This window comes from Gossypium hirsutum, chromosome D05, assembly GCF_007990345.1.
Source record: "Gossypium hirsutum isolate 1008001.06 chromosome D05, Gossypium_hirsutum_v2.1, whole genome shotgun sequence".
In the NCBI taxonomy this organism is placed as follows: Eukaryota; Viridiplantae; Streptophyta; class Magnoliopsida; order Malvales; family Malvaceae; genus Gossypium; species Gossypium hirsutum.
The window spans coordinates 6,398,261-6,423,957 of NC_053441.1; the positions used below are offsets into that span (position 1 = coordinate 6,398,261).

General features: G+C 33.9%; 3 protein-coding genes and 2 pseudogenes across 11 annotated transcripts in view; 1 reads left to right on the forward strand and 4 right to left on the reverse strand.

Moving 5' to 3' along the window:
* LOC107959247 (molybdopterin biosynthesis protein CNX1) overlaps positions 1 to 7,367 on the forward strand; it is an 18,678-nt gene extending 11,311 nt beyond the window's left edge. For all 8 annotated transcript variants that reach the window (XM_041093373.1, XM_041093377.1, XM_041093376.1 and 5 more), the window contains 3 exons: positions 5,682 to 5,788; positions 6,613 to 6,669; positions 6,934 to 7,367. In XM_041093373.1, coding sequence (XP_040949307.1) covers positions 5,682 to 5,788; positions 6,613 to 6,669; positions 6,934 to 7,197 — 428 coding nt within the window. In that variant the 3' untranslated portion in view covers positions 7,198 to 7,367. The remainder of the gene's footprint in view (positions 1 to 5,681; positions 5,789 to 6,612; positions 6,670 to 6,933) is intronic.
* LOC121203127 (release factor glutamine methyltransferase-like) lies at positions 7,119 to 10,684 on the reverse strand (annotated as a pseudogene).
* Positions 10,685 to 10,994: 310 nt separating this feature from the next.
* LOC107959249 (serine carboxypeptidase 1-like) lies at positions 10,995 to 14,635 on the reverse strand (annotated as a pseudogene).
* Positions 14,636 to 15,316: 681 nt separating this feature from the next.
* Positions 15,317 to 19,387, reverse strand: LOC121217646 (calmodulin-7). Its single transcript, XM_041093391.1, has 3 exons — positions 19,032 to 19,387; positions 17,367 to 17,736; positions 15,317 to 15,737 (listed from the first exon to the last, which is right to left on the reverse strand). The coding sequence occupies exons 1-3, from the start codon at positions 19,105 to 19,107 to the stop codon at positions 15,629 to 15,631; spliced, it is 555 nt and encodes a 184-aa protein (XP_040949325.1). The 5' UTR covers positions 19,108 to 19,387; the 3' UTR covers positions 15,317 to 15,628.
* Positions 19,388 to 23,974: 4,587 nt separating this feature from the next.
* Positions 23,975 to 25,224, reverse strand: LOC121217645 (protein RESTRICTED TEV MOVEMENT 2). 2 transcript variants are annotated; one of them, XM_041093390.1, is made up of 3 exons: positions 24,954 to 25,202; positions 24,362 to 24,834; positions 23,975 to 24,331 (listed from the first exon to the last, which is right to left on the reverse strand). In XM_041093390.1, exons 1-3 carry the CDS (start codon positions 25,048 to 25,050, stop codon positions 24,125 to 24,127), a joined length of 777 nt encoding a protein of 258 aa, XP_040949324.1. In that variant the 5' UTR covers positions 25,051 to 25,202; the 3' UTR covers positions 23,975 to 24,124. The 2 variants fall into 2 exon arrangements, with proteins under 2 accessions (XP_040949324.1, XP_040949323.1); XM_041093389.1 differs by having other exon boundaries at positions 23,975 to 24,834; positions 24,954 to 25,224.
* Positions 25,225 to 25,697: the final 473 nt, after the last annotated feature.

The following is a 25,697-nucleotide window of genomic DNA, read 5'->3' on the forward strand; positions in this document are numbered from 1 at the left end:
TCCAATGGTACATTCTTAATATGATTGCAATTTATAAACTTAAAAATATTTTACTAAAATTAGACCGCACATGTAACTGAAGTTGCAATGATGTCCAAACACACCATCTCAAAATCAAATGTTTTATCCAATCAGCGATAGCCACCACATTACTTAACAGTGCACCACAGCCGATAGCGCCAAGCTTTCCGTGTCATTGCCATCTCTCCATCGGCACTCTCTTTGTTAATGATATATAAGCGAAGCGTCGGCAGTCGTCACCTGCGGTTGCACCAACCCAAAATTGATACCAGTCCGACGAGACTCTTCAGATTGTGCTCAGCGTTGCCACAGAAACTGCACCTGTCACCCGTCCCACTTCACCAAGCTCTTGGAAAAGTTTTGGCTCAAGATATCGTTCCTCCTGACCCTTTGCCTCTTAGCCAGCCTCAATCAAGGTTCGCTCCAAATCCCAGTTTCTTTTCTAAAAAATTGAACCAGTTTTGAGATGTTGAGGATGGGTACCTTATCATGCTATAATTGGCTTTTTTTTCCCAATTAGTATAATGAATAGGCCCTTGGGTATTGTTAGTTTTTGGTTTTTAACTTTGAAGTCGAGAGGTCGCCCTTTTCATATCCATTTCTAAATCATTGGGACTTTGACTTTTTTTTTTACGTAGAGATTCATCATATTCATTTGCTTGTTTATCACTATAAATCATGTTTCAATTTTTCTTCATTTGCTTCAGCATACAAATTCCTTTCAGGGCATTAGGAATAAGTGGATGAGGCTATATTCTATTTAAATAACTTCTCCCCTGGTGTTCAGATTGATATATTCATAGATTGAGTAGAGTGTGGTGTGTATTACCGAATATACTGAGACTTCTTGCAGGATGGTTATGGCGTATTGCTTCGGATGTCCTGGTGAGTTACCTGTAATAGTGAATCAAGAGCTGGAAATGATGGCTGCTTGTGTTCACATTGATCCTGGACGGATAGTCTTTCTTATCATGTAGTGACTTCTGAGTTCAGAGACTCTGCAGCCTTTGAACACGGACTGGAACTAATCTGTCCAACCCATGAAAGAATGTTTGCTGAAATTGTTTCATCTATTTACTAAAATATAACTTCTAACTTCGTGATGAGATTTGCTTGTTGCTTTAAAAACTGGTGATCATACTTCAAGTTAATTAATAGGCTTCTTCTTCTAATTTTAGGGCAAATATTGACATTTGAGCTCTAATATGTTTAAATCTTAATCTTAAGAACTTAACTAGTTTCACCATATTGTTTGCACTTAACTTTTTCTCAAGATTTTGTCCATTTTGCACCTTGTTTTTCCCGTCAGGACCAATACCCGATGGTGCTGATGCAGTTGTCAAGTGAGGACACTGAACAGGTTAAAGCTCCTCTGAAACAAAGTAGTAAAGATATGGTGCAAACAGAAAGGTGTTGATATTCGTCATGGATAGGCATCATAACCTTCCACTTCACCTACTTCCGTCTTCTCTCATGTCTCATCCTCCTTTCCTTTTTCTGCTACAAACCATCCTTGTCTCTATAAATTTTTTTCTGCCTGCTACTTCCTCAAGCCTTTTATTGTCATAACAACTGAGTCAATGATTCAGAAGATTGAAGTAATATGTCACGGTAAATAATTATTATTTAACGCCTCTGGAAGTATTAATAGGTACATTGGAAATGGTTCTATTGCAAACAGCTAAAGGTCTCAATTGAAAAGTGTACGTTACTCGAGCACTCCTGAATGTGTCATACAGTCTATGCTTGTGAGAATAGAATGAAGCTAAACTTCCATGCTCTCACCTTCTATAATGACCTGACTTTGTTACTATGGTAAAAAGAAAAATAGAGAGAAGCAGACACAATGAACTTACGTGTTGTCCAATGTGTGTAGCTCTAATATTTTTCTTTTGGAATGAGTGTACTTTATATGAAACAATTTCACATTTCCATGCTTTCTGTCTGTCAAAAGCTCAAACAAGCATCTGTTTGCAGGATGGACATTCAGAAAGATGCAGTAGTTCTAAATCTGGAGAAAGATTAGGTGCTTCAGAAGTGGATACTTGCTACAGTTGTGTTACTATGGGAAGGACTACTTGCCTACTGTTTTCATTTAATGACTTGCATAATCTGAGATATGGCTGATTTTCAGGTGCACCTACACCAACAATGCTTATCTTTCACTGGAGATGAACTTGTAGACCCAATAGGATCCTAAGTCTGGCAAATGTTGAGTACTGAGTAAATGTCAAAATGTAGATGTTCAGCTTCCTAAAACAAATTTGTGTAAGATTAAATTCTCTAATTAGGCTTGAAGGTTCTTCCTGAAGCACCTCCCTTCCGAAAGGGGAAAGAAAAAGAAAATGAATCTGAAAGAAGGCTGGTATGGTTGATTTATTATATACAATTTATTCTTGGTGCAAAGGGTTGGAAAGTTTGAGGATCATGAAATATTGCAACCATGGTGATAGTGAGATCACAGGTAATTGCACATGGGATGCTAGCAAGGGAAGTTAGAAATAAGTTTTTGAAGCCTGATATGCTAGTTGTCACACCTAATCTGCAACTATGTTATCGCTGTCTTTATTCAATAAAAATGACATATATTTACAGAATCTAGGAGAATAATGAGCATTCTCTTTCTTTGTGCTCTCTAATTTCTTCCTGTTCCACCTTTTCTTTTTGGATTCCCCAGCTCATATTTGATGGATGAGCTCCTTGTTTTGTGAATTCCATCAAGACATCATTAGGCTGGTTGATGATTATGCAGATTAGGGATTCCAACCGTGCAATGTTATTGGCAGCTGCAGCACAGGAACAATGCACAGTGCATGACCTTGTCTTGTGGAGATGACAAAGAAGAACTTGAGAGGGTCTTGGATGTGCTTTTCTTCAGGGATTAATATTTCTGACTTCTGGGGGCGTTCCAGGGAGATAAGGATTTGTGAAGCCACTGCTTGAAAAGAAGGGAAAGTGCACTTCAACAAGGTCGTTTCCGTGTATATTCTTCATGAGAAAATTACTTTTGTATAATCAGGCAAAAACGTTCTATTCTTTGTCCTAATTGCCTGGAGCTTTAGATTTTATATGGTATCCGGAACATCATTGATTAGACATCTATTGTAACTTGTTTGGATTGATTTCCTTGACAGGTTGCATGAAACCAGGGAAACCATTGACATTGCAAATATGTTAAAACCGGCGGAAATGCATCAGTGAACAAAGTCTTGCATTGTTTACCAGGAATCCAGTTAGCTGTCTAGTTTGTTTCCAACTCTTTGTGGTCCTACCGTACGTCTCCTAGCAGGATGGGAAAATCCACATCTTTTGAGGTTGCTGAAACTTCCCATAAATTGTCTATTTCTGTTCCTGTTAGTCTATTTGTTAAAATTAAACATAGCATAAAACAGATATGATTTCTGACACTGTCCTGTTTTCCTTCTGTTTGTTATATAGAGTGCAAGCTCGACTTCAACAACCATTAAAGACAGATCCAGTTCGGCCAGAATTTTATCGTGCTACTATCAGATGGGAGGCTAATGATGGATCGGGGAGTGCCGGGTAAATTTAGAGCTATAGTTTCCTTGATCATAGGTCTCCTCACTTTTTCGATTCTTGTTCAGTTAGATCCTTCTTGGACCTAATTTATCTGTAAGTCATGGTTTTTGCTATTCTATTCTACCTTGTAATGCTATTATAATTGTGTTAAGAGGCAATTTGTTTCTTTCGGATTTTAGATTTGTCGCTGAGAGCACTGGCCACCAAATGAGTAGTCGGCTTCTGAGTATGAAGTCAGCTAATGCTTTACTCGAGTTGCCAGCTTCAGGGAGAGTTATTCCTGCTGGAAGTTCTGTCTCAGCCATTGTTATTCTGATTTAAGTGGTACCCCATTGAGCAAGGCTGCATCGTCATATGATTCAAGTTCAAGTAGTACGCCACATAAAAGTGTGTCAAATGAAATAATGGGAGATGGATCTCAGGATGTGCAGTTCAAAGTAGCTGTTCTTACAGTGAGTGATACTGTTGCATCAGGTGCTGGGCCTGATCGAAGGTATGTGGTGCTTATGCTTCTTCAAATATTGAATCATTTCCTAGGTTAAGGTTCTGGTTTTTCTATGAATTGTAATGTCTCAAGAGAGTCTTATTATTTTCCAATTAAAAACCAGATTCCAAAGGCTAGAACCATTGACATAGAAAGCTTGAGCTACAATAATTTTCACTTACTTTTCTTTGGATATTTGATTATGGATCTATCGCTAGTTGGAATTTGTTGTTCACTTAAATCCCATCTATTTCAAATCTAAATGTGCAAGGGCTATGACTGCTTGCATTTCAGATTTGCGAATATGATTTCATATTATATATTATGAGGGTCATGTGACTTATGTCACTTCTAACTACGATTCATCCATTGATTTCTTCAACACCTAATCATTCTAACCCTGCAACCCAAATACTGAAAAGTGAGTTTACAAAGGTTTATTGTTCAACCAAAAGCATCCCGATACACCACTTTGTTCCAGTTTGTCAAAATGGTCACTTTATGGATGCTAAAGTGATAAAGCAGAGTTGATGTTCCACTTTATTCTAGTTAGATATGAAATGGGTGAAAGCTCTGCTACAATATTGAGCCAAAATGTTTGTCTGGTGTCAGATCATTTATGTCACTGGCTAAGTTTATCTTTCTTACAATGCCCTTTAAAAAGGACTGCATTCATTGACCTCCCAGTTTCCATGCATCTAGATACACCTTTAAATAATTGTTTCATAAAGGTCACATATTCGATGCTAAAGCAAACAAGCAAAGTTGATATTGTCCCATGACGAAGTGAGACATGGAATACTGAATACTTTGCTACAACATATGGAAACAGCAATAGTACATTTTGCATGAAGACTTTTGTTCCAGCTCTTAGTATTTTAGGTACCGTCTGTTTTCTTTTTTATTTCTTTTTATCATTTCTTGGGTGCATTCACAAATTTGACTTTATGGTAACCATCTAAACGTTGGCACTTTTCACGCTTCCCATTAATGTTTTATCTATTAATCTGAGACCCGAAACCACCTTCAAGATGCACCAATGGCAAGTTGTTTACATTGGCAACATGACCTATGTATAATTAATTGATACTCAACAATTATGCGAGTTTCTTAGTTGAAGTGAATAGGTAGTAGCTCCCACTGTTGACTTCCATCTTTTTATGCTCTATCATAAAGCCAGATTTCTAAACCATGCATATGTTTTCTGCAATGTTCTAGAAGGCTTTTCTTCCTTAACCCATAACCTTTATTGTGATGGTAGTCTTGCATAATTATGTCATGATTCTATCACTACAATCATGTCAGATTACTACCACAACAACCTTCATATTTGCTTATACCTAAAATTGTATGATTATGAAATTGCAGTGGGCCAAGGGCAGTATCTGTTGTGAATTCCTCATCGGAAAAGTTAGGAGGTGCAAAGGTAGTTGCTACAGGTGTGGTTTCAGATGATGTGGGAAAGATCAAGGAAGTTTGCAGAGATGGAGTGATATTGATAAGCTGGATCTTATCCTTACACTTGGTAAGATTCTTGTTCTCAGCAGCCTCCTTTTTCATTGTTGGATATAGAGATTTCCCTTTTGGTTCTATTTATTCTCACTCCTTTTCTTAAAATTGTATTATCATTATTAAGGTGGCACCGGATTCACTCCAAGAGATGTGACCCCTGAAGCAACTAAAGAGGTGATTGAAAAAGAAACACCCGGTCTTTTGTATGTCATGATGCAAGAGAGTTTAAAGGTAATAAACTGAATTATGCCGTGAATTAACTTAAGAACTCTTTTTTATCTGTTTCTTCCTGGGCCTAGCTTAGCTTAAAAGTGATGTTATCAATTCAGTCAAGCTAAACCTGCTCATATAGCTATCAGCAAACATCCATGAGATTATGTGATAGATCTTGCTGAAAGATTGAAATTGCCATACCCATTTCAGACCAGAAAATGCATACACCTCGAACCAAGCCAATCTAAATCTAATTAAACAAAATAAGAAAATTTCAAACATTCGTGGTAAGAGATGAAGGCTAAGTGGAATAAGAACTTCCCTGGTATGTGTCTAAGCCAGCGCAACCAAGCTTTGCATGCACAAGCAGATATGCCAGGCCTGCACTTCCCTTGTATGACTGTTTTCTGCACAATTGATTTTCAATTCCATGTGTGATTTGTTGTTTGTTAAGCATCCTAATGAGTTGGCTCCAGTTTATGTCTTAGAGGCTCCATGAAAGGCATAATATGCAAAGACATGTTTATTTTTCTATGTGACATGTAATGACACACTGCAGATTGTCCTTGCAATTATCTGCTTCTTGTCAAATCTTCGGTGTCCAGGGAATGTTTGAAGAGATTAACCATAAAAATCCATTATGTGTGCTGAGATGCAGTTTCTTTTTCCCAACTTACGCAGAAAATGGTCGTTTTAATATCATATTGAAGAAGCACATAATTGCATATATCTAAGATTGTTTTCCCTTCATACATACGTTAGATATGATGTCATGCCACATTTTGTGTATTCTTAAGATAATATCACCTATGAACTGACCTCTTTATCGGTAATGGAAATAGGTAACACCATTTGCTATGCTCTCACGCTCAGCAGCAGGCATAAGAGGGTCAACATTGGTAAGATTGAGATGTTATTTATACTTTTGGTTGATTATATATGAGTTAATTCACTTATGATGTGGTTAGTTCTCTACTGGAATTTTGCTCTTCTATTGTGGTGTGCTTAGGGATTAATCAAAAAATCAAACCATATCATGTGAAACTAGGAATTGCTGTTCATACTGTTCTTTTATAGAACATGTTTCTTATGCTATCAGTATATCAAGATCATGAACATGTGCTTTTAAAAGTACATGTTTCTAATTCTAATCATGTATCCAGATCATCAACATGCCCGGGAATCCAAATGCCGTCGCAGAATGCATGGAGGCATTGTTGCCTGCCCTTAAGCATGCACTAAAGCAGGTAAAGGGTGACAAAAGAGAGAAACATCCCCGGCACATCCCTCATGAACATGCTACACCAGTGGATACTTGGGAGCGCAGCCATAAGTTGGCCTCTGCTGGTATGTCAAACCCAGTTGTCCTTGTTCCCATTAATATGCTCTTTTGTTTAGAGGATAAGAAAGCAAGATACAATCTTTAGCGATCTTTGAGAGCCATAACTTTTTGTTATTATCTGACATCAAAATGTGAATAAAGATGACAAAACTTGAGAATTTGAACAAACATTGGGATCGTGCAGATGATGGTCAATTCATTATCAATAATTGGATAGAAATGAGAAAGAAATTATAGGTTTTACCAGTAAGGAAATCTATGAATTAAAACAAAGTTTATAGATGATAATGCAGAATTTGTGTTCTAACGGGCATCAGTGGTATAGTGTCATATACCTGAATTATTTGATTAAAAATTTTAGAAAATCACTCATCTACTCATCTTCAGCTCTTGTTTGCAACACTGGTGCAAGAGTGCTGAATGAATGGGTTGAGCTTTTGGCACGAGATGGTTGATAGCTTGAAACTGAATATCTCGCGTCTCACTGTTATTGATGTCAGACCTTCATATTCAACCACATGTACATCAACTTGTTTCCATCAAGACGTATTATAAGACAAAGGCGGTGAGAAATACTGTAAATTCTTCTCTTGTAAATGAAAGCTCAAATTGCTAATATTTCTTATTTTACCTCATCGTTGTTGGACTATGGACATCGGGCAGACTTGATGGGGAGCTTGAGGGTGTTAAACTTCCATTCCTGGTTGAGGTAATTGGGACAACTGCAATATATTAACATAAAAAAATAAAGTCAAAATAATAAGTTTTGTAATTTTAGATACGTCATATTCTTACTCAGACTGAATAAGATGAAGTTAGGCCGACAAGGATATCCAAAAATTGAATATGAGTGTTGGACAAAGCTGTATTTGACACTTAAACCCAAGTTTTGGGTAAACATAGGACGATCTAGCATTTGGCGAAAGAAATCTACACCCTTGACTAAATTAGTAGTACTCGATCTCAATATGGTACTGTTCCCTGGAAGATTTCAGCATTCTAAAAGAGTTTTGCAGAGTAGCATTAACTTAAAGATATACCATTTTCACATAAATGCACAATATTGGCAAACAACAAATGGAATTAAACCATCAATGGAAAAGAAATCATAAAACATTTTATCAAAGTAATCTACTAAACTGCTCGGAACAGTGACCTTTCCTTGCTTTTTGTTCTTCGTGACCAATGTAAACCAAGGTATTACCGATCATTCCATTTATCGACGAAATCCCATCACAAACGTTGGATACCAGCAAAATCAGATACTATGTTCATATCACGAAAGCTGCCTGGCTTCTCATTCTCAATGTATCCACAAGAAACTTGCACTGCTTTTCTCCATTTGTCTGTTACAAGAGAATCACAAAGAACTCAAGTCAGTTACAACCTGGTCCTGCAAGAACAAAACTTATTAAAGCACAACTAAAACAAAGACTCATAAGAAGACACGGTTACTTTGAATGGCCAAGATTCGATTGTATGTTATAAGATAAGCAAATGAACGAATTATTAAATCTGTCTTTGTTACAATATGTCTTACTGGATCAAGTTAGAAAATGTCCTAAGAAATCTGGAGCAGAAACATGGTTAATGTGGTAAAAGGTAGCGGCCAGATCTATCCAGACATAAGATTTCAATTAAAATTCCTTATCCTTATTCATGAATATACATAACATGAGATAAGAATCATATTAATAAAATGTATTTCTCTACCAATCCCTTATCAACGACAATTTTACAGAAACCAAATTTTCAACCCAAATGGGGAATAAGTGCATAAGCTAATTGCTAAAAGAATCTAAGAAATAACAAAATTATATACCTCGAAAGCAAAAAAGCCTCCAGGTTTCAACATGGAGGCAACTCCATCAATGAGATGAAGAAGATCATTGGTTCCACTAATACCACCATCTAATGCAAGTATTGGTTCATGTTGACCAACTTCAGCTTGTAGGCCAGATATGTCACCACTTGGTATGTACGGCGGGTTACTCAAAACACCAGCAAGTTTACCTTGAACATCTTTCAATGGTTCAAACCAAGATCCTTTCCTCACCTCAACCACATCCTAATTCGTAAACCAAAAGCACGTTTCTCAATATGATTTGAGATACGAAAGGCACAAACACAAGATGATGGCAGTATAATTTGTTTATTTGGGCATACAACAAAATTATGTTTCTTCGATAAGTTGTTGTTTTTAAGTCATACAGTCTTGCATAAATCATTCAAATCTATCTTGACCAATCACTACAAGTGCTCATCCTATATCTTGTTCTGCAACAAAGAATTAGAGACTTCTATGCACAAAGTCTTTTATCCAAACTGCCATGGCGATTGATCAGGCACCATAATAGGCATTGATTCTTTCATTTTAACCTTTTTTCCTTATATCAACCTATTGATCTTGCTTTGTGCATAATACAAATTTAGGAAGTATTTGAATTTTCACTAGGCAGTCCATACTAAAACAATGAAATGAATTACCTGTAGACCATATCTTTGCACATTAGAAGTGGCCACAGCAACTGCCACCGGACTTAAATCAGTAGCAATGACTCTGCCACAAGCATCGCCGTGAGCATGAGTTGCTAAGGCCCTTGCAGTTGCAATAGCTATAGCACCACTGCCCGTCCCCAAATCGGCCCAAAAACCTTGTGCCAATTCTGGGGCATTGTTCAAAGCCACACCTTCAACCAAATCAATTATCACTTCAGTTTCAGGCCGAGGAATAAGAACCCCTTCTTGCACACTCAACACCAAATCCCTCCAATGTTCACACCCTACCACATACTGAAAAGGTCTCCTCTTTTCAATCCTCTGCCTCCAAACACAATACATCTCCTCCAATGGCGCTCTTAACGCAACGCTTACATCTGGATTCTCATTGTTACCCGATTCCAATCGAGACAATATTACTGAACGGTGTTGGAGTTCAATCAAGTCTTGTAGAAGCCAGTTGAGCTCTCTGCGGAGGAGAGTGGAATCGGGGCCATTGTCTAAGTTAATAAAAGAGGAGCCAACTGAGGAAGCCAGATTTTTAGCCCATTTATGCCATTTGGTCAGCTCTGAAAGAGAGGCAGAGAAGGAAGGTGGCCTTAGATAGAGTGGAACCTTGGGTTTTACATCAATGGAGGATGTTGTTATTGAATTCATGAAACAACGTGGAAAGGGTATTTGGAAATTCGCACAAACTCCACAACTCAGACCAGACGACCTTAGCTTCCACATATCTATAAACAAATCTTCCTAAGATGTCGAAACCTTCGATTATACAACCTTTGAAAAGAATAAGATTTAAGAGACAAACCTAGAAAAGGGTTTCCGAAGTGGTTAATAGCTTTTTAACTAAAATTAGACGGGTGACTTCCACTTAATTGCTTGCTCACACCATCCAAGAGATATCGAGAAAATAAAAATGGGGAAGAGAATCTATTATGAACAGATGATTTTTTTTTATATATGCATTTATAATCGACTCACATAGGCGGACCTTTAGATTTTGAGCTGAACACTCACCGCTGTTTTGGATTTTCATTTGTTTTTTACAGCTTGATTCATTGTAATGAAAGAAAATGAAATTAAAAATCTGAAGATTTATAAATTCGCAAGAAAAATATTTTTTTTAAAATTTAATTATAAAATTATATAATATTAATACAACCTTTCATTTTCTACTATTATAGAATTTATTCGAGTCTGATCTTACCTGAGCCTAAAATAAATAAATAAAAATTCAAAATGCAACTTGATTCGCATTTACTCCAAACCCAGAAATCTCGTTTATCAATTAGGAAATCAAAGAACCCAGTGAAGATCCCTAGAGGTGTTTGTTCATAATAATGTCTTACATGTGATTGTACATGAAATAAATATGAGATAATTTTCTTAATATATATAAAAATTTCAAAAAAAAATATATGCAAATCCAACATAAATTTATATTCTTGAATTAATTTTTTTTCCAATTTTCAGCAACCCTTCGGAATGGTATGAGATTTTATTTAATTAAACAAACAACAGCTCCCACACAAGATAACACAAATTTAAATAAGAAAAATAAGAAAAAGAAAAATAGACACAATATAACACATTTCATGAAAATCATGGGGTGGAAGGAGGGAGAGTCCCTTGAAGGAAAGAAGAGATGAAGGTTAGTGCACGTTGTGGCTGGTTGCTTGGGACCAAATGGCCAGCCCCTCTCACTGTAACCAATGCCAATCCTCCTTCATACTCCACCACATACCCTCCTACCTCTTTCTCGCTATACCATGCATGCCAACCCTTCTTCACCCCAAGCTTTAACACGTTCAATGAAAACCTGGTCGCAGCAACCGGCACACGCCCATCCTTGTCCCCGCTGTAATTATTTGGATATCACCATATCAATTATCAGGTGTCGTTGCACTGCTATACTTTATATATTTTCAATTATTTATATGCTAAAATTTTCACTTAAAAAAATAATTCAATTAAAAACTTGTCTGTATATCCAGACACTCACTCCACTTTGAATGATATTTTTTAGAATAGGTAGAATAGTAGGTGGCCGATCTGTCCATGCATAATCTCTGCAATGTCACCACATTTATGGTTTTAGTTTAGGTAAGATAATTTAACTTCAACAATTTCAACGTAATATGATTACACGAATAAAAAAATATTTAAAATTCAATAAAACAGAAAAAAATGAATACATGTATAGAATTTATATTAATTAATTATCAAAATTTCTATAAATATATAACATTTTCATTAGTACCTGCAATGGGTCCATTCAGTCTGATTTGCGTGGAGGGCCTTTTGTACCTCTGGAATATTTAGATAATTCTCCACATAATAATCCGTGCAAGGATCAAAGTCGTGCACCTGATTAAAAAAATTACACATCTTACCATTTTTATTTTTATTTTAACAATGAAACAGAATTATTACTACAAAATTCTCTTATACTTTGATTAAATTTTTTTTTCTTGAGTTCTCTCAGTTTGTAGATAAAAAACAAAAAATATATCGCAAATGTTGAGATTAGAAAATAAAACTTATCTTCTTATAGTTGCATGAATCAACTGCTTTAATTCTAAATCTAGAGACTTACACTACCGTGGGAGCCATTTTTCAGAGAAGAGTCGAGGCAAATGGGAGCATAAATGTTATAAATGTCGATGTCTCCTATCTCATCATCGGCCTGACCAGTGAAATCAAAGCATTTTCTGAAGCAGTATCATTGGCAAAGTCACAGTATTTATGGATTCCTTTGTAGGTTTCGTCTGAATTCAAAGCATGTGTCCAGAAATTATCATATATCCCCGTAAAGTTATGGCCTCATCCAGCAACCCATTTCCCACCTGAAAACCAAGGCATTAACATGAACTACTAATATTTTCACACTGAAATCAGCATATGTTTTGATGCGGAAACTCCGGATCTAGACACAAGAGAAACACAAATTAGAAATAAAACGAGAATAAATAAAATTAGTTAAAATAATAATAAATAAATAAATAATAAAAATGATAGATTTGCCCTATGGAACCCTTGGTTAACTTGTAACCAAAAACGCCAATGATTGAGCGGCTCCCTACAAAACCCCTAGAAGAAGAACCTCTAGAAACACTGATGAACGGGAAAGAAATTTGAATATTTGCAACTCCGAAATACCCTCGAAAGTAACAAACTCCAAACTAAATAGCAAGAGAAGAATCACTCTACTCCCAAAAAATTTGCCTCACACAAATTTGAAAGAAAACAAATACTCTTCTTTTTTTCTCCCTCAATGTGTAGAAAACAAGCCTATTTATAGGCAAATTACAAGAGTAATTTAATCCTAATAAAACTCTTTCAAGAGTAATTGAATTCTAATAAAAACTCTTTAAAGAGTAATTGAATCCTAATAAAACTCTTTAAAATTATCTAAGAAAATAAATAAATAATAACCTAACCAATAAAATTACTTAACTCATAAATGATATGTCCCAACCAATGAGAATTAAGTAAATAATAATAATAATAATATACATAAAAGATTAATCCACCAATTTATGGGCTTTCACTATTCCAAGATTGGTCCAGTGAATTGCATTCTCGTATTTGTCAATGTCACGAACATGATGAATTAAATTTGTAGCAACAAAGTCTTGGACAAAAGCATTCATCTTTAATTTTAATTGTCGTGCCTTACTTCGAGTAATTGGACCACTAGGAAAAACAACCCCTTGAGTGTCACCTCCTTGGCTCGTATCATGTTTATTGAACTTACAGCAATGCCTTTGAGGTTGATAACAGTTTGATTTGTGTTTTCATTGTTGTAGAGAATAGTGGAAGCTAGCTGAGGGACGTAGTGACCGGCATAGCTCTCACCCGCGATGAAAAAATCCCTGCTTTTATACTGAGGGAACCTCTCCAACCAGTTGACCAGAAAAGTGTAGGTGTCGATTGCGGTGGTGGTATCCCCGGCATTGTCGTAGTCGGAGGATGTATTAGAGGATGTATTAGAAAAAGAAAAGCACACACCAGCCGGGGATTCAAGGAAGATCACGTTTGCCACTGCATATTATACGCCATCATTTGTTTGAGATTAATTATATAGTAGTTTCAAGGTGATTAGGTTAGGTCAACTCACCATTGTTCCATGCAAAGTCATTCCTGAAGAGCGTTTGGCCATCACTGTTTACTCTAAATGGTCCTAACTCACTCATAGCCCCATACCCCAATGACGAACATCCTGGCCCTGTGATGTGATCCCAACATTTAAAAACTTGTCAAAATTAGGCCGACCTTGGTTCGGCAAAGATTTTTGTACTTCAACTCACTCCATTAATTCATCCAACCAACTTAATAATACATATTAAAATACCTCCATTGAACCACAAAATCAAGGGATTATTAGACAAAGAATTGCGAGGCGACTCGACGAAGTAATAGAACAAAGCTCGACCAGCCTTTTGATCAACAGTCACATATCCTGCGTATTGATCAAAATCAACGCCGTCTGGTTGTCCAGGCAATGCATCAATCTCGTCGGCTTCCATTTTCCCATCTTGCGGCTCAATGCAAACAGGCGAGTACGTCGACGGATTGGAGCCATGCAAGCCAGCTGCCCATGAACGTGAAGAAGATATACGAGATTTTTCAGACCTCCCCGACATCAGCAACTTGTGAAGGATTTCCCCTTGTCGATCGGCGGCTTCACAGAAGCTGAGAAAACTGAGTAGACAAAATGAAAAGAGTAGACATGAATACAGAACTGGCTTCGCCATTCTTGCTGTCAACTCCATCTCGGCTTTGACAAGCCAAGCTGGTTTACAAAAGGATATATAAATAGCAAAAATGGACGGGAAGATTAAGGTGGTCCGTCTGGATTTTAGACTTTGGAGGGATCGAAGATGATCTAATTTATGGTAGTTAAAAACAATAAATGAAAATCCAAAACTGCGACCATTAACTGAATTTCTCTGAGAATTGTTGCATTTTATCTAATTAGAACTGTTTTTCTATATCATCCCTGGTCACATATGTATAATTTTTATACTATTTAATTTGAGTTAATAAAATAACTTTAAATTTCAAATTTATTTATAAATGTCACAATCCGAATTACTAAATGAAAATGGATTTAGATACAAAAATCTAAAATTATTATTAAAAAATAAAACGATATCTCTAAATTGTTATCTAAAAAAATAAAAACAAATTCGAATAAAATAAAATTTTGATGATTAATATCGCATTTACTCTGAATTTACCGAATATAAGAATTAGAAAATTAGAACCTATAAAAATCAATTTTAATTTTAATTCTGATTTGTTATTTTTACCTAGAGGTATATAGTGGTGTACTTTAGCAGGGTTCTTTTTTTTTCCATTTAAAAGAAAAATCACGAATTGTTTCTCAAATTAAAAACAAACGACAAGAAAAGAAATAAACAAAACCAAGCGCAATTAAATATAGTGATGTGTTTTTTACGTTAATTTCGCCCAACAAAATGACAATAAATGGCTTGGTTTTGCCAAAATATTCAATCATTAAATATATATATAAAAAATTTCAATAAATATAACAAAAATATTGATTCCATTTAAAACTTTACATTTTACAATAAGTGCAATTATATATATATCCGCCACTTTGTTAAATAACCAATTTGTATAAAATAAAAAAAACAATCGTAAACGAAATTGAAAAAAAAATGTAAAATAAACAATTTTACACAGTACAAAAATACTCTCCCTTCATGATGATAAATATATAATTTAAAAGAAGAAGAAGAAGAAGAAGAAGAAGAAGAAGAACTAAAATTCCCTTGTTTTTATTTTTGTTCAAAAACCAAAACCAAAAGCAACAAAACAAGACTTTGATTTTAAACAAGGGAGGGAAAGAAAAAGAAAAAGAAAACAGATACAGGTTTGGGGAAAAAAAAGAATGAAAGGGTTACTAATGATGAAGATCAAGGTTATTTGATTTTGGATGGGTAAAAAATGAGAATAAGAAAAAAAAAAGGAAAAAGAAAACGTATTTAGAGGAAAACGCAGTCACGAACCCTGTCTCTCTTTCGACGTTTTGCTTTGCGTTTCTTTTTCTCCGACTTTGGACTGCTGGGCTTGTGACTATGCAACTCTCTCCATCTGTCAAATTATTTGTGAATTAGTTATTTTGTATGATCTCTTAGCAATTTTAGATAATAATAATAGTAGTAATAATAACAACAATATTAATAATTTATTTTTTAATCGTAAAGAATAAACAATCAACTCTGTTAATCCAGAACAATTCAAAAAATAAAATGATACAAATTTTTTTTATAATCAATACCATATCCATATCAATATTACCATACGGTAAACCACCTATTTTATTTTGAATTGACACAATCAATCACAAAGTACTATTTTGATGTGGAAATCGATTTGTATTATATCAGTACAAGATTTATTTTTAAGTTTCACGGTTTCTTTGATATTATCACTTTCTTTTTATCAATTTCAAATACTTCCTCTAATTATTTGCATTTTTTTCTTTTACGTAATTTCATCTAAAAGAAAATGCATTTCCATGTGAAAAATATTGGAGTTTGAAATTTTGAATATAAAAAGTTTATAATATTTGAAATTTACATTTTAATATAAAAAAACATGAATGTTTGGGAGCAAATAGATAAAATTTTTAATAAATATTGATAAAACCTCACCAACTTAATAATAACGATCACTAATACCAACTTGGCAACCAGGGCATGATTACCTTGTCCGATTTATTATTTGCTGGAGCCAAGTTTGGCGAGATATATTGGGTACTATGGCGAATCAAATGCCACCCGAACATTAAAGGTGGAAGCATTGGATGAAAGTAGGATGGCTTAGAAAAGAAGTCATTATGAGTTGAGATTCGAAACTACCCCCTCAATAGGCAATAGCCAATACCCGATGGCCTTTTATCAAGGATGATAAAAATGAGAAAGATGAAAAATTAATTACTCCAATTATTAACTTGTATAACCATTTTCTAATTTTGGAACAATTTTTTCATTTCCTTAACAAGTGAAACCCTAAGACTAATTACCCTTCATATTAACAACTTTCTAACTAAAATTCTATTTTGGCCCCTCTTGATCGTTTTCTATCCCCCCCCCCCACAACATAAAAGTTTTCACTATTGCTTTTTAATTTTTATCCTATCAAAAAAGAAAACTTGGAACCAACACTGGTTAAAACAAACAGCCTTACCACCCAAGTCTCAAGCATTGCAGATGAATCCAAACTCAGATTAGATTTTAAAAAATGAACAATGTTCACAATCACGTTAGAACCCTATTAGGCAATTAGGCGGAAACAGAATAAAAGAATTGTGAGCTCAACCCTCTTTTTATGATATGATAAACATCACCAAAGGCCGTATGTGCAAATCAACAAACATAGAAAATAACATACTGAGATTTTGACATGGTAAAAATTACTCAACAATAAGCAAAACATAGAATCTTTCCAAATTGTTTTAGGTTTCATGGCAACAAGAATAGAAAGAAAACACCAAATTGAGAAAGATAAATAAGACACTAACAACCCAGACTAATGAACAAAAAACAGAGCAAACAGGTAGATATTAGGGTCTAGTCCACGAAATAATGCATACAAAGAAACAGTCAACAATCCAACAAAAGGTAGTAACATAAAAACATAGATGCCCTATTGATATAAATAGAGGTCTTAGCAAACTTATCTGCCCTGTTCCCCTTTTTACCCATTTTTTATCCTTACTTGGCCATCATGACTTTGACGAACTCCTCATAGTTTATCTGCCCATCACCATCAACATCAGCTTCACGGATCATCTCATCAACTTCCTCATCTGTAAGCTTCTCACCGAGATTTGTCATGACATGGCGAAGCTCAGCAGCAGATATGAAACCATTCTGGTCCTTGTCAAACACCCTGAAAGCCTCTTTAAGTTCTTCCTCGGAATCAGTATCCTTCATCTTCCTTGCCATTAGGTTAAGGAATTCAGGAAAATCAATGGTCCCATTTCCATCAGCATCAACTTCATTGATCATATCTTGGAGTTCTGCCTCAGTAGGGTTCTGACCAAGTGATCGCATCACAGTCCCCAGCTCCTTGGTAGTAATGCAACCTGCAGCAAGGAATTGAATAAGTGCAACAAATAAGAGCACTATTGGTTTCAAAAACAATCAGCACTAGCAAGTAAATTTGACCAGAAAAACAGGCAAACATTAACTGTAATATCTAAGGAAAAAAGAATACAAGATTATAGTTTAAGATAAAAGATAGCTGATGACTTTTGAACTTTTGTAATGCCCAAAAAGCCTGCCAAAATATTTCAAAAAGCCAAATACATAGTCAAACAAGAACTGATTAGGATAATGAGAACTTTTCGAATGTGCCAAAACAAAGACACAAATAGCCTGGGCAGCAATGCATTAGTCAAACTTGTTGAGAGACAACAATCTACAGGCTGATGCATTTCAGAATGCACAGTCATCTAGCACCAGAAGTTTGATAAATCATGGATCATGTGATAATAGCAAACATGTACTTCCACACAAAAAGTACAAAACTCTACACCTATTCAGTATTCTTAAAGCAATAAGCACCAGACGTAATATTTCATGTTTACGGATCACAAAATTAACCAACTGAATCAGCCACAGCAAGTGTGGAATTCTCGAGACATATCAATGACATGAACATTTCAATTCTAGATTCATAACTGTCAGGCATACATAATACAAACATAAAAGCTGATTTCCACTATGAAACAATAAGCCAATGATTTTATGACCAAAATACTACTAATGGGCCTATATCTCAAGATGGGTAGGAAATGCAGGTTCAATCAAAGGGAATTACATCTTAAAAAAAAAAAGATGAAGCTTCGCTAGTCATAATTTCAGACAAAGAAAACGCAAAAACTAAATCAAATCGGCAAAACACGATCTTAATCTTAGACATAAATTATGCAACAAATCGCCGAAAACATTGAAGAGCTAGGCAGGTCACGTTTGCATCTAAAAATATCCAACTCTAAGAGCTCAAATAATTGAAATCAATGAGCCGACCAAGAAAGGTCAACGAATAAAGAAGATGAGGAAAAAAACGAAAGAAACATTTAAAGCGATAAAAACCATGAGCCAAAACAATCAATGAAAAGAAATGAATTTTCAAAAAAAAAAGATCAAGCAGTTTCGTAAATTCATAAACCGGAACCCTAGATCCGTCACATCATTCAAAATCACAAGAGAAAACGATCGCAAAACTAAAAACAAAACACACACACAAAAATAGTATCGTAAACTAAACCTAAGCTTAGATCTGCGAATTAGAGTTGAAACGAACAGAGTCATTAAATCATAGCGAAAACTGAAAAGCATGAAAGAATAAACTTAAGAGAGAGATGAGAGAAAGGACCATCGCCATCCTTGTCAAAAAGGCTGAAAGCCTCCTTGAACTCAGAGATCTGATCGTCCGTAAGTTGATCGGCCATGGTCTTCTCTCTTGAGCTTTTCTTTTTCTCGGAAAGAAGGTGTTTGGGGAGACTGACGGTCCCGGAGGAAAATGATGAGAGCGTGCGAGCTGCGAGGTTGAAATCTTTTAAATGTAGAAAATCAAGAAGGGGGATGGAAGGGCAATATAAAGGGCCCAACACAGATTAAGGCATCTGATTCTCTCTCATCCGCACGCATTTTCTCGCTTTCCTCTCTTTAAAATAAAAGAATTCTTTTTCCATTTTTGAATTACTATATTTATTCAACACAATAAGATATTAGATATTTTTCCTTTCAAAACAACGGACATCTTATAAGAGCGGAGAGATGTCTAGAAATTTTTGAAGTTCCTTTGTCATGTTCGATATTGATTGGATTTGGACAGGTTCATGATAAATCTAAATTATCATTTTAAAATTATTTTATATATGTATTTTCATAAATAAATTTAAATAAATATATATTTATTATCAATTACTAATTTATCAGCTTAAATTATAAATTATTTTGCCGAAGATTTGGCCTGGAGTTGTCTAAAGATAAAATTACAAAGATGTTGGACCGTGGACAAAGTTTGTAGTAATTCGAGCATAAAAATATTTCTATTTAAAATAATTATAATATGAATTTTGTGGTCTGGTTGAGATTAATCAAAAACTTTTTGTAATAAGGTTGGAAATTGTGTGTTAAAATTGTTTAAATTGATGGGTGGACCCAACTGTATAATTTCTTTTCATTTAACTAGGGATTAAAAGATATCAAATTAAAATATTAATTTTAAGAAGGGTTAAGAAAGATGTTATAGTATTTAACCAAACGGATAAGGCACTGCCTGCCTTGTGTATATCTCTCATTATATATAAATCTTAATATAAAAATAATGTAACACCTCCATACTCTACCCGGTCATCGAGTCAAAATATTAAGATTTCACATTCGTTATCGAAGCAATTACTGAAAATTTCATATCAATGTATCATATTATTTAATTAATATAGATCATTAACTCATTTCAGTAATAATTGAATTTACGATAAAACTAATTATGAGTTAAATGAGTTCATTAAAACATCCACAATTGATCAAAGGCTAAATTGCATAGTTCATAAAAAATTTTGAACTGTCGTCGTGACGTTGGGGTTTCCACGTCGTGACATGACGAACTTGTCATCATGACATCGTCTCCATTTTCCTACAATTTTTCATGCTTTATTTTTATTTATTTATTTTTATATCATTACCTGAACCATATTCAGATGTCTTAACTGCCACTTCATTTTACATATCATCCACTTACATCTATTTCTAATCTCAAGTCCTCATAAAACATGATATTCAATCAAATATAATAAAGTTTATAAAATTAACACAAATATTAAAGTTTTACAAATAAGACCATTGGAAGACTTGCACTTTCAAAGTAGTTTACCAATCTTATGTAACTTTCATATTTATTTCTAAATTGTGCCAATCAATTTAATTCTTCATAAAATTTTAACAATAATTCATTATCACATTAATTAACAATTATTCACTTATTATTTTATCAATTCGTTTAAACATATTCACATGTATTGATCATTCCATCACTTACAACCATTTCGAAACATTTCAAATTCATCTACCATATATATGTAATCATTTTTTTCCTCCTCCTTCTCTTCTCCATTCCACATCCTTTATGTATATATTTATTAGAATCTTTAGCTTTTAGTATATAACATGCTTATATGTAATTTTGTCTGTAATTCCACTATTTACTTATATATTAACATCAAAGCTATCCACTTGAGTCATAGTCACTAAATTATTTATATCTTGACTTACAGAATTCAAAATTAAGATCTGCTTGATGTTTTTAAAACAAGACTTAAATATCTTTTTACCGTAAAAATTTTAAAATTTATAATTTAGCCAATCAGTACAGTAAATTATTCAATTTGTCCCTATTCTGTTGCTTGACAGTTTCGACATTTCTTTACTAAAAATTAATTATTCTTAGTATGGGGATTGAATGATTTTTTTCATTTGTTTCTATTGAAAATAGACTCATTAATAATTTAAACATATAATTTTAAACTCATAATCATTTTTTTAATTTTTTTTATGATTTTCCAAAGTTAGAACAGGAGAACTCGAATCCACTCCGACCTTATTTCACGAAAATTAATATATCTTAAACTATAAAATCTCATTTCTTCCAGTGTTTGCTCCGTATGAAACCAGACTCAATAAGCTTCAATTTCATATTTAATTCAATCTCTAACTAAATTTCTATAATTTTAGGTAAATTTTCAAAGTTAAGTCACTGTTGTTGTCCAAACTGTTTTAATGAAAATATTTTCTTTTCCAAGGTTCTTTACACTATCTTTCATTCAATCACACATAATTGCCATACTTTTGATTACTATACAATTTAGTCACTTGTGTTTATGTGTAGATTACATATTCATTTCTCAATCTTAGCACTTTTCACCATACAAATCACATTCTCTCTTACCAATTTAGTGTTTTAAGTCTCTATTCTTCATCAAATACTTTCTATTTCTAGTATTTAGATTAAATACATACTTCATACATCTCACTCAAAACATCTTTAACCTAATCTATTGAAATACAAGTAGGTTTAGTATGAAACATCTTCCTTTTTCTTCTCATTTTCTCTACTTTCATCTACTATTTTCTTGCTTCTAAATTGATGAACATATTCTCTAGAATCTCTACTTCATCTTCTTTCTTTAATATCTAAGGAAATTTTTAAAAATTTTAGGTAAAAATGTAGATTTTCATGATAAAGGACTAAATTGTAAAGAAAATAAAACTTCCTTTCTCACCCTTTCACTCACGTTGGAAGGATGATAAATTTCATTCTAAGTAAAATATTAATAAAATAATATTTAACTAATTAATTAAAAAAAACACCAAAATATCATCAACATATCATTACATTATAGAATTCTCCCTCTTGCTAATTGACCATTTTACCCTTCATGATCTTTCTAAATTCCATCCTTGAATCATACTTAATTTCGTAAAATTATGATTTAGTCCCTCACAATTCTTCACATATTCAAATTGGTCCCTGCATGCCGATTCCATATATTAGTAAATTGGTTTATTTTCACTTTTGGTCTTTCAACGTTCTCATTTTTATACTTCGATCCCCTAAATTTTGAATATTTACACCTGAGTTAAAAAATTTCACATGTTTACAATTTAGTTTCTTCCTTAATACATCATGTCATGCTTCTTGATTCAACTCTCTTTTGATATATTGCAACTTTCATTTTCTTTAATCTTATACATTATTTATCTCATATTATTTACGACTAAGGGGGTTTTGTGGATGTTACAAATAATTTATTTAAATAATACATATTTACTCCAAACTCTAGAATTATTTAAAATTACAATAAAAAAACTCTAAATACAGTTCGTGTTTAATTAACCCGTCGGCCATAATCACTTTTAACTTAATTTGAATGGCTTGAATAAATCTCTTCGATGAAAAATCTCTAATAATTTGAATTTTAAGTTTGCAAATTGAGAATATATATATGTGTTTGTGGAATAAAGGAGAAATCCGAATTCTCCTTTTTGAATTTCATACGTGGAACTTGGAAGTACTATTTTTACTTGATGAATTTGGTTGTGTTTTTTGTTATGTATTGAAGTCAATTAATACAATTGGGGAGTAATAGTCAAAACGGAACGGTGGCTAGACTATTTCTGCGCAGAGAAGTTGTACTGGAAGCTCTAAACTGGGCCTGACAATGACTCTGAAAATATTTGGCATTAGGAATAACGTTATTCAAAAGAGTTTAATATAACATCAGTAATTTTATTTTGAATTTTAAGATTTTAATTTAGATTTAAATTTTTTTAAGATAAAAATACTTAAATCCAGGATAAAAATGTTGATGGTATTAATCTATCGAAAAAGGGAAATAGATGATATGGCATCACTGTTTCATACATTTTAATATTGAACCAATTGTTGATGATTTGGTAAAAATTTAAATTACAGGAGAATAGTGATGAAAAGTAATTCTAATGTTTTTCTAAAATATTCACTTATTTAAAAATTTTACAAAATAAAAAATTATTTTATTTATTTATTTAACGTTTTGCTTTCTTTTGCATTTGAATTTATATTATTTATCAAATCATTGAAAAATAGAAGGGAAAAATTAATGTTTATTAATTTTGTTGATATGGCGGCATATATGTGAATTGTTGTGTGTATAGTAATTAATTATTTTAAAAAAAATTAAAAAAAATTCATAACTTTTATACTTCTCAAATAATTTTAATTTTCTCTAAATCTCGTAAACTAACTAGAATCAAATTACCAAATCTTCAACATGGTGGTACAAGAAGACCGTCTTTTATCCAGGATGAATATCAAAAGAGGATAGAGGTCTATTGAAAGCTCATCCACTTCTTAAACTGTATTGCTACCCAATCTACAGCTCTGTTTGCCTCCCTGTAGTCTTCTTTGCAGATTTCATAAAAAGTCAAATTTGGAATCAATTTGAAGTATCATTTTTCCAAAATTATTTCGAATTGCACACTCCAATCCTGAAGATGAAATGGTCTCTAGCCCTAAACAAATTCTACAAAGGATAAAAACAATTGCTAAATGTCAAAGTGAACAAAATGCCTAGTAATTGAATCAGCTCTAGGCTTGTATGCAAAGTGTTACTTTAGATTGTTTGATTTAAAATTAGAATAATTATATTTTTAAATTATGATTTGAAACAAAATTTGAATTGCTAAAATTTCAATCAATTAGATGGATTTAGTTTGATTCAAAATATCTAAAATCAGCTCACTTGATAGCAAAAGTTTAATTAAAAAACAAATTCAAACAACTTACTAGCATCTTTATTGTATCGGAAGTTGGAATAATGTTTAGCATTATTGTTCTTCTGCTTTTGGCATATAAAAGGAATGACAAATTCAAAGGGTGAAACCAATCGAGAAATTACGTTCTGTATTAGCGTCCCGCAAAGCTTACTTCCAGTAGTTCCCAAGAGACATGATCGCATTTCTAAGATAAACTGCAAGCACCGCGACCAATAAAACAGCCAAAACCATGTTCATAACTTTTCTTGGATCCTTCACCCCCTTAGCCAAACCCTCAACAACTTGTTTATAAACGATCCCACTTTGAGCAGCACGTAGGGCAGAATCAACAGGCTTTTCACTGGCTGAGCTACTCTTTACCTCCTGATCCTTACCATTTTTCTCCTTCTCCATAAGTCTGTGATCAGCTCCATTAGATGCATGCCTTTGATCTTCCATTTCTTCTTGTTTGTCTGGTGTTTTCTCTGAAACTTTGCCAGCCTCCTTGGCTACCCCATTTGTATTTGAATCATCACCTGTTTGTTTTTCCAGGGTGGTCTTGGGATGACCTTCTTGAACTGCATTATTTTGTTTCTCCGGCACATCTGCAGGCTTATGATCAGGCTTCGGGTTCGGAACTTCAGCCACCGCTTTTACTTTTTCCGGCTTCTCATCGGCTGGAACAATCAGTTTCGGGAACTTAACCTGAAGCATACTACCCTTGTAATTTGCTTTGATTTTGCTCTGGTCACAATTTGATGGGATGGGGAGTTCCTTGGAGAAACGGCTGAATTTGTTGTCACCAATTGGTTTTTCTCCAGATATCCTCAAGTTCCCCCCACTGGTCACTTGAACTTTAAGCTGCTCCTTCTTAAACCCTGTTCCATGAATCATACATATATATACACATATTCGAATTCATTAATGCATGGATAAACTGAACCCACTGCTATAATCTAAAATATCAAAATCATGAGTTTTTGGATCAAGAACAAACCATGAAGATATGCAATTAAAGTGTCCTCTGCAGTTTCATGAACCCATTCAGTGTAAACCTCCAAATTTTCATAAGCAGGCCGGGGATTCAAAGCCATGACTTTTGATTAATTCTTTTGATGAATATTATTAGACTTCAGGTTGAACTGTGAGAATTGCTGCTAAATTTGTTGGTTTTATATAGACAAAACAGAAGCATTCCAGAAGCAAAAACTCATAACATTTATTTTCTTCTTTTTGGGTGTTTTCTTTGAATCGAAATATTCTTTGTTCTCTTGATTTTGTTTTCTGGCTAAGGGTTTTAATATGCTTTGGCATCGAATAGTTGGTCACCTCATGCAAAAGGCAAAGTCCCAGGTTCTTTGCTGCTTCACAAAGCTGAAAGCTCTGTCTTTTCCCTTTTTGTTTGAAAACAAATATATATATTTTTGTATGAAATATAATTTTGTATTTAGAGATGTGAGTTGTAGGTCACTTAGAGGGATTAAACAATAGAAAGGAAGATAAGAGGAATATTTGATAGACTAATAGCTTTATTAGCCATATGTTTCTTCAATGGCAAGGAAAGAAGATACATTAACAAAGAAAGCACAAAGAAAGAAATAGAAGACATATTGGATAGGTTACTTTGGACAACTTTCAAGCTGTGGCGGTCCTGGTACCCGAACTTATTTCACCAACATGACAGGGCCAAGTAATGATAAATTTATTGAACCTATTGAATTTGTTGATTGAAACCCTTACA